General features: G+C 43.7%; 1 protein-coding gene across 1 annotated transcript; it reads right to left on the bottom strand.

The window, feature by feature from the left end:
• Positions 1-517: 517 nt before the first annotated feature.
• On the bottom strand, positions 518-8,938 carry HORMAD1 (HORMA domain containing 1). Its single transcript, XM_087703682.1, has 14 exons — positions 8,874-8,938; positions 8,640-8,784; positions 7,278-7,341; positions 6,898-6,934; positions 6,785-6,805; positions 6,666-6,692; positions 6,080-6,147; positions 5,033-5,178; positions 4,702-4,937; positions 4,490-4,556; positions 3,840-3,913; positions 3,336-3,419; positions 2,250-2,336; positions 518-686 (listed from the first exon to the last, which is right to left on the bottom strand). Exons 1-14 carry the CDS (start codon positions 8,904-8,906, stop codon positions 606-608), a joined length of 1,170 nt encoding a protein of 389 aa, XP_087559808.1. The 5' UTR covers positions 8,907-8,938; the 3' UTR covers positions 518-605.
• Between the last annotated feature and the right edge of the window lie 269 nt (positions 8,939-9,207).

Below are 9,207 nucleotides of genomic sequence, written 5' to 3'. Positions count from 1 at the left end.
GGCTTTGCAATGCTTCCTTTAGCGACCGTCCCAAGTTACGACCCCGCTGAGGAAAAAAAGGGAGGACCGTTTTTTCACGCTTAATGGCCCATTTCGCAGGCAATCCCCGCGATCGACATTCAGCTGCTTGGCAACTGGCTTATACTATCACAACAACAGTCTCGCTTAGTGGCTCAATTGTGGTCATAAGTTGTGGACCACCAGTAACCCCCCCTTTTTTCCCCCCCTCCCCAGGCTGGTGGTGGTGGGGATGCGCCCCCGGCTCTCTCCCCATGAAAGTCTCGCACCTTTTAAATGAAATAAAAAAACAGGAGCCCCATAAATTTTTAGTGGCTTTAATATTTTTAAAACATCCAAAGACTGCAAAGCAGAAGGAGAAGGAGAAGGAGAAGGAGAAGGAGAAGGAGAAGGAGAAGGAGAAGAAGAAGAAGAAGAAGAAGAAGAAGAAGAAGAAGAAGAAGAAGAAGAAGAAGAAGAAGAAGAGAAGGGAGGGGAGGGGAGGGAGGGAAGGAGGAAGGAAGGAAGGAAGGAAGGAAGGAAGGAAGGAAGGAAGGAAGGAAGGAAGGAAGGAGGCAGAAGTGGGGAGAGAAGGGGGAAGCGGCCGCCTAGAACTCCTCCTTGGGCTGGCTGATTTTCTTCCGTTTGGGACTCAGGTCTTGGCTGGATGAGAAATCCAGAGGATAAACCTGCAGAAAGAGAGAGAGAGAAGCCAAAAACAGATGCATCTCCTGCAGAATATAAAACTCTTTTATGAGAATCCCTTCTTCCTCCTCGTCCCGTTTATTGTTCTCGTTTTCATTGATTGCAAATAAACTCTTTCGCCTTGGCTTGAACGGTCCGCGAACGGTAACCCCCGTGGAGGGTTTTTTTAAATTTATTTTTATTCATGTATTGATACCCCACCTTTATTATCATGATAAATAACTCAAGGCACCCCTAATACTCCTCCCTCCTTTCAAGTCTTGGATGCTCCTGACAGGCAGATCTTCCTCTCTGAGGTTTAACCAAGTGAAATCAAATAGGAATCTTTAAACCCTGCTCCCCCTTTGCAGAGGACGGGGCGCCCAAATGGGAAATGTTTGCCCATTTAATACACAATCACAACTCCCTTTCCAGCTAATATATTCCAGCCAATTTGTTCTATTACTTCCTTTAGTGTGTGTGTGTGCTCTCTATTTGCCATTAGACCTGAAAGCGCCACCAGCATTAGCAGCCACTCATTTTATACATGGAAAGTGCCGGGACATGTAATTTTTTACTTAGGCTGCAGGTGATGAGAAAAGGCCTGTAAATTCTCAGCCGTTGCTGCAAAATAAAAAAGAGAGAGAGAGAAAAAGGTGTCTCTGGCTCCAATCCGGCCGGCGTCTCACATCATGCAAGCACGGCTGAACTTTAGGGGACTTATTCTTCGGGTAAACATGAAGAATGTGGCACAACGTCAATAAAAAACATCGATGGGGATTAAACGGAGGGTTCGGCGGAAAAAAAACGCAAGATTGGCCGTCTCCAGCAAACCTGTTTTAAGATTTAGGGTATCGTTTCAGGGAATGGATGTGGGTTTGATTGAGAATTAAGCCTCGCTAATGTTGCGGGAAGTGCCTTGGAATATAAGCAGTAAGGTGGATACCGCTATCCAAAACAGGTTGACCCTCCGCCAGTGAGGGGCTGTGAGAGGTGGGGAAATTTATTATTATTACGCAAAAACACAAGATTATTCCATTACAAAAAAACAAACGGCTGTAGGGCAGGGAATTGCCAGAGTATCCGTCCCAAACTTTACATGGCCAGAAAAAAAAGAGGCTCCTAAGAAGGCCTGGCTACCTTTGGCGTCGCACCTGTTGTTACATGCAACAAATGTGTGGCTGTGTCACCCCAGAACAATATTTTGTGATGGCCCCAGAGCTTCCAGCAGAACTAAGAGCTGTGCTCAGTTGCAATGGCTTTGTGTTTTATCACATCCCATTTATTATTTCAGCAGCTGCGACTTTATTTCGTAGAGTGCGTATTTCTGACCGTGGCGGCTGTGGTCCAAGGCAGAGTTTACCCGCCGGGAGCAAGTGTGAGTAAAGAGCTGCGAGGCAAATGTGCAGAGTCGTTAAATGGATGGGCAGCAGTGGACCTCTGTGGTCCCCACCAGCCTCCTCCCTTTACAAAAACGGATCTTTCGAGAGGTCGGGCTTTCTCTTCGCTCTGCCAAAATCCTGCCTGGGGAAAGGAGGGAGGATTAAGTGCAGCGCAGAGGAACTTACAGGCTTCTCCAGTTCCGAGCTCCTTCTCTTCTGGGCTTCGGCACCCTTGGAGGGTCTCTGCTTTGTGTTTCCCGCGGCGGCGGCACCCTTGACAGAGACAGAGGAACCGTTACTCTAGAAGAAGAGCCTTACTGCAGACGGCTATTAAGACGGCTCGCGAGGCATCTGCAGGCTGTTACTCTTCCTCGGCTTGTGCTAAAAAATTAATGAAGGGCTCTCTACGAGTGGCGACAGTAAGGGCAAGCCGTAGCTTGGTCCTGATGACATGTGATTTACTTCCCCTGCTGTACATGCTAAAGGGCACTTCTTAAGTTGCTGATTCTGGCAGAATCGGCTCCCACAATGCTTATAGGTGGACAATTTTATATCAATCAGGCATTTGGCTGGTGCAAAGAGGGTTGGGGTTGTTGTTTTTTTAGTAGCACTTTGTATGATGGATGGGAAGATCTGCAAAGATTCAGACTGACCTGAAGGTTCTTTCTGGAACACTTTCGGCTGGAAACTGGGAATTCGGGGTGGGGGGTTTTATAAAGCCCGCAGACACACACCCACACCCCAAAACTGGCTTTCACTCCAGTCGTGTAATCTCCTAATCAGCACCGTTTTCTCTTCCCCTTGCAGACGATCGGGAATGAGGGCTGGAAGCCTTCCTGGGTCTGATTTGACTTCATGCTTTTTCATTAAAAAGCTGGTGTGAAGGCCAGAAGAGACACTGAGGGCTGCCACTTAGCTAGGCTCAGATTTCCCCTCTCGGATCCTAGCTGTCCAGATTTAAAGTCAGTCTAAAAGTCTATGTGACTTAGCATGCGGTCTTAAGACATTTCACAAGGAAAGATCAGTGTGAGGATAAAATAAGATCGTGGGTTGGTGAGAAAATTTGTTGTAGGAATTAATATTTTCATTTAACAACAAACATAACAAAGTCAAAGTCAGTTATGGGAAGAGTAACAAAATGGAGATACCAGGGAATTAATTCAAAGTTAGGGGAATACCGTAAATTAAGAACTAACAATCGATGCTGTCGGGCCTGCATGACTATCAGTCTGATCTTTTAATATAACGCGTGTTTAAGAATAAAACACTTACTATGTTTCCCATAAATTTTTTCCCGCTTCGGGTCCTGCTCTCGGTGACTTCAAGTTCTGATGTCTTGCTTATTAAATGATCCACCTAAAAAGAGTTAAACAACCAAATGGTTACTGGCTAACAGACCACATTTCTGCTTTTTTCAGACTTAGGAGTCGTGGACCACAAGCTATTTGGGAAGAGGTATGGCTGAGGTTTGTGTCCATAAAAAGGCTTGCTTGAAAGCTGAGCCTTGAACGCTAAATGCAGCTTTGTTCAGAAGCTCCTGACGTTTTGTGCCTTAAGAATCATTTGCCACGCAGCAAATAAAACAAAATTAAATTAATTGGGAGTTGAGAAGCTATCCCAGCACGGCATGGCTGGGGAAATAAATTCATAACGGCATGGGCTGGAACTACTGGGGTAAGCAGCACGTTCCTGCACTCAAGTAGCTGAACCAGTTTTCTTCTTTTATCCCCGTGGGGAGAGCAGGGATGTTGGGAAAAGAAAACCGAGCTTTTGTACCTTAGAATTACTGATGGGGCAGCTCGAGTATTCTTCTGTGGTTTTCTCTTCCTCTGTGCAAATTAGGTCTGGTTCTGTAAAGGATTATGCAATTCCTCAGAATGAACGATAATTAGACTTTTGAATTGCCTTAATACATTTTCAAAATCAGGCCGGAGGAGTCACACTCTGTGCAGGAAGCTGGGCTGAGAGGTTGTGATGCAGGACAGTTGTTCCTCTCCCTCCATTTCCCAAGGTTAGCAAAGTACCTGGGGTAGCTAAATATTACTCTACTCACACGTTTAGTTCCAAAAAAAAGCCCTGTCCCAAGTTAATTTGCATCACCCAGGGTTTACGTGCATGAGAGAGACCACTATATAAATTCAATAAAACAAACAAATGAGAATGGAATATGCTTTCCAGTCAGAAGGACTTTTCATGGGGGGCAGAATTTTACATTTGTATCATCTTTCTGGAGGGAAAAAATAGGTATTTGAGTATTTGTTCTGCTGTCTTCTTTTTAAAATCAGGTGCTTATTTTTCAAACGTACATATGATTCACAATAAAAGCATTGAGTTCACAAGTTCATCTGACACCTAGAAAAAAGCAAGGCAACCGAGATGAATGCCCGGTTATTTTGACACAGAAGAAAATCCTATGCCATGTGTACCTTCTGGGTGCAGCTTCCTGCTTGCATTCTTCTGCCCTCCTGTTTTGTTTTCTGGCACAAAATCTTCCTGCGTAAAGTACACAAAACAAGGATGTTCTTCCAACGGATTCGATGATTTTGAAGGCGGGCAAAGCAAGTGGGGTTATTGTGACCCACAAGCATAACATGAAACGTATTTCTTCAAGCATACAAGTAAACCCCAACACTCTTACATCCATTTTTTGATGCTGGTCTTCCTGAAGGTGCACGGAAGCAAGGCTGGCGTCCTCCTTTAGGATGGCTTTGTCCACACGCTCCATGCGGTCCTTCTCGGTGGTCACTTTCACTTTCAGCATATGGAATGGGGTGGGAACCTCCCCAACGTTGAGGTACATGGGCTCCCCCTCAAAGGCCATCCCTTCGCAGTCGCCCTCCTTGAATCCAGGGGGCTGGTAGTCAGGCGGCGTAACTGGAAAGGAAACAAATCCATGCTCTGCCATGAGATATGTTGATTAGTTTGACCTATATCTCCCTCATTAGGCGATATTAAGAGCTTAAAGATACCTTCATCGTAATAGAACAGCTTCATTGTCAGACAGACATTATCAGGCAGAGGGCCCAGGTTTTGCATCAGGATGTAAATCTTCCGGATGAGCAGGATACTCGCTTTCTTCGTATCAGCGCATGTGATGCTCGATTGACTCTGCTGACTAAAAGCACAAAGTAGTTGTGTTGCGAGGCCAAATAAGTTCATCGCCTCCCCTAAAAAGGAGGATCCAGAAGTTTTAGCTTCTGTAAACTCAGCTCTGTGTTCCCTTGCGCCTAGCTGTGTCTGCAGACAAGTTCTTATCCCAAAGAGAGCAGAGCAAGAGCAGCAAAACGGTTCTTGACAAGGAGGGTGAGGGAAATTAGACACAAACAGGGGCACAAAGTGCGCAAGATGTGGAGACGGTGTATAAAATTGTGTGCCTCTCTTGAATGTGGTGTGGTGCAACACAACCTGATTCAGCAGCCCACACCAAAGGCAGGATGTTTTCACAGAATGCCACCATCTAATTTATGACAATTACTCCATAGGATGTGGTGTTGTTCTTTCCACTCACTTAAGTAGTTTTAGAAGGGAATTAGTCAGATTCATCACGGAAGATAAATCTCTCAGGGAGGACAAGCCAGGAAGGCTGGATGGGACAGGTCAAAGGGCGTATGAGCGTGAATACCAATTGTGGGGAGTAGGATGAGGGGGGGCGAGGCTGCCTTTCCGACAGCTTCTGGAAATAAAATCCTGGGCTTGCATGGTGAGTTAGGGGTCTTCTTAATTCTAGAAGGCAAGCCTATGTTTGCAATTTCTGTATTTCTGCTGTATTTCGGAGTTGGCCAAATATGTTTTTGATAATATTTGTTGCAACGACCCTATTTAGACTTTGTAACAAGCCCATTCTTAGTGAGGAATTGTGATGAAACAAATGTACATTTTCCTTGTCAACAAACACACCCGGGTTAGTGTTCAGGTTCCAAAAATGAAAGCATATATTTCCCCACATTTTACTGGGACGAACTAGGAAAAATATTTTAGTGGAGTTCTTTGATGAAGAGGGGAAAATAAAAGCATACCTTCTGAAATCCATGGAAGGTCCTTCGTCTGTGTATTTGAACTTAAACTGGTAACATTCTGTAACCGTCTAATACAAAAAGCAGCAAGTTATTTATCTAGCACTCAGGGAGAACTGTGAGCGAAAATGACAGGATCAAATCTATTTTGCAATGCCAAGAAAGAAATTTCAAAGCCTTGTGCATAAGATGAATCCGGGGAACAGCATTTTGCACACACAAAAACTCAAAACAGTAGGTGGTTTCTTAATGGTCCAACTAAAACTATAAAGGGAGGGGACCAGTCTTCAGTATGTTTACAATAATATAATACAGAGGTAGAGTGACACCTAGTGGGTTGTGGCTTTGTTGTTTTCTGTGTCAAGGAAAGTATTTTTAATAAGGGGAAAAAATTGTTCCCCAAGAAAAGTGATAATTCATTTTTTTCTAGCTCCAGTTATGATGTTAGAGTGCATGCAAAGTGTTAAGTGTCCACTTTTATCAAAATGTTCCTTGTAATAAATATCTTTATAAAAATTTTAATAGATGTTTTGATGCAAATCAAAGCATCCAATCACAAAGTTTATAAGAAATGACATGGAAGACATACCTGGGGATCCTCCTGGTTGGTATAGACCTGTATTGAGTGACAAACAACAAAATGAAAATCAAGCAAAGAGAAAGGGAAGCTTTATTTCCATATGTGGAATATATGTTTGCCAAACTTACTGCTAAGACGATTAATCTGAGCTGTTTAAAAGACAAGCAAGAAATAAATTATTAGAAGGGTTTTCATATTTGTAAAACTTTGTGGCCCATTACAGACAAAAAGGCCAACTTACATATTTTTTCTGCAGGGCATCGTAGCATCCTAGCATCCTGCAAAAAAAGTTAAATAAGATTGGGGCTTTAAGCTTAGCTTTTTCTTGCATGAACTGAAAATACACTTGAAGTATATTAATCGAAACAAAAAATATGCAGCGGTGCCAGACTATGCAACTTTTTCCATATAATATTAACCAGTGGGTTTGGTTAAGAAAGCCAATTTATACAATTTTGCATGAAGCATAGCATATTAATCTAATTGAAAACATGTTTCTTTTACAATACCTCATTCCCAAGACTTATTTAGGGAAACATGTAAATTTGCAAAAGCGTCATTCATTTTCTGCTGGCCACCCTTGCCAAAGGACACAAAGCTGCAAATGATAGAAGAATGTACCATTTCACAAGCTGGCTGGACCCGGGGCATTTTTTATCCTCTTTTAGGATCTTCACGCAGAGATCTTGAAAGACAAAACAAACCACCAGCATTAATTACAATTAAACTTTTGACTGACTGATCTAAAATACTTTGCTTCTATGAAATCTGATTTGTAGACCCTCTTGCCTTGTTTGATGGCTGCCGGGGAGTCAGAAGGGGGGGGGAGGCCATTGACATCGCCCTCATGATGTCATTGTGCAGGGAAATTACACAATCCATAGGACATCATCATGCATCTGCAAAATCTCCCTGATTAGCGGATTCAAAGATCCAAATCTTTCCTTGCAAAATATGCCAGTAGCCCTACACCCCATAGTCTTGAAAATGGAACTATTTTTTTTTTTTTTTAAGCTGCTCCATAAGAAATGAAACCTCCCTTCCTTCCCCCGAGAAAATTTTCGGTTATTTTAACTTCCTGCTGCTCGCCAACCTAGCTAAAAGTTCACATTGGTTTAGGGCAGTGTTTCTCTACTGTGGCAACTTGAAGATGTCTGGACTTCAACTCCCAGAATTCCCCAGCCAGCATTCGCTGGCTGGGGAATTCTGGGAGTTGAAGTCCAGACATCTTCAAGTTGCCACGGTTGAGAAACACTGGTTTAGGGAATTTTAAAGTAACTTTTTCCCCTTTCATATACAATATATATATTTTAAACAACTCAGTGTCATTACTTGAGCATGACTGATTCCTTTGCAAACCAACCTATCCATTTATATCAGGGGTGTGTCCAGGTTTTTGCAACCTTAAGACCTGTGGACTTCAACTCCCAGAATTCCCCATGCCGGGGCTAGAGGATTCTGGGAGTTGAAGTCCACAAGTCCACATGCATGGCTGGCTGGGGAATTCTGGGAATTGAAGTCCCCAGGTCTTAAGGCTTCCAAGCTTGGACACCCCTAGTTTATATATTTTCTTTATTGCATTTAAATGCAAATCCACATGCATGGCTGGCTGGGGAATTCTGGGGATTGAAGTCCCCAGGTCTTAAGGCTTCCAAGCTTGGACACCCCTACTTTATATATTTTCTTTATTGCATTTAAATGCAAATCCACATGCATGGCTGGCTGGGGAATTCTGGGAATTGAAGTCCCCAGTTCTTAAGGCTTCCAAGCTTGGACACCCCTACTTTATATATTTTCTTTATTGCATTTAAATGAGAAAGGACTCTCCAAGCCATGGGTGGTATCATCAATGGTGGAGACAGCCTTCTTCTCAAAGGTCCATCTTCTCTCTTGGAGCCTCCAAGCTTCTCCACATCCTTCCAAAACCGCTTCCCAGCTGGATTTCCCCTTCTTTTTGCTTCAAATCCATGGAAAAGGCATTACCATCTAAATATCTTGTCCCGTAGGCAGATTCGGGCAAAATGCCCCTGAGATAGGTGATACAGGAGACAGAGATGGCCAGCAGCCGCTTCACCAACATGAGGGATTGCTGCTCGGTGGCAATTTTGGTGGGGAATATGGCTGCAGTCTAGGGGGAAAAAAGAAGAAATCCTTGTTTTTTTCCGGGCTAAAGGATCCTAGATTTCAATCCTGGGTGGGATCTGTCTTCAAGCATACCAGGGGATTCCTTTGCTTCTGCAAAGTTGCCATCTCCTTTTCCTAACGGGGTATTGCAATCCTCTGTTAATAAAAATAAATGAAAGGATTGGTTAGTTAAGGGGAAGAATAAAGGGGGGGGAATGGTTCCAGCTCAGGGGTGTTTATGGCCGCCTTCCCACAATGCCCTAAAAGCCAGGGAAAGTCCAATCTTGGTAACTTTTAAGGCTTGTGGACTTCAACTCCCAGAATTGCCCAGCCAGCTGCATGGGAATGATGGGACTTGGAGTCCTCTGGCCTGAAAATGGCCATCTACCCCCTAAGCCATCATTCTAGTTGCCAAACCAGGATGGCT

The sequence above is a fragment of the Thamnophis sirtalis genome, unplaced genomic scaffold (assembly GCF_051295495.1).
Source record: "Thamnophis sirtalis isolate CommonGarterSnake01/CBP01778 unplaced genomic scaffold, rThaSir2_p1.2 scaffold_2, whole genome shotgun sequence".
Taxonomy (NCBI): domain Eukaryota; kingdom Metazoa; phylum Chordata; class Lepidosauria; order Squamata; family Natricidae; genus Thamnophis; species Thamnophis sirtalis.
The sequence above is the reverse complement of the archived record's forward strand: the minus strand, read 5'-3'. Positions and strand labels throughout refer to the sequence as shown.

Coding starts and splice junctions, on each gene's coding strand:
- HORMAD1 (XM_087703682.1), bottom strand. CDS start 8,906: ATGGCAACTTTGCAGAAGCAAAGGAATCCCCTG. Junction 6,935..7,277: donor TCCAGCCAGCTTGTGAAATG/GTACATTCTTCT, acceptor CTTTTTTTGCAG/GATGCTAGGATGCTACGATG. Junction 6,693..6,784: donor TCAGATTAATCGTCTTAGCA/GTAAGTTTGGCA, acceptor CACTCAATACAG/GTCTATACCAACCAGGAGGA.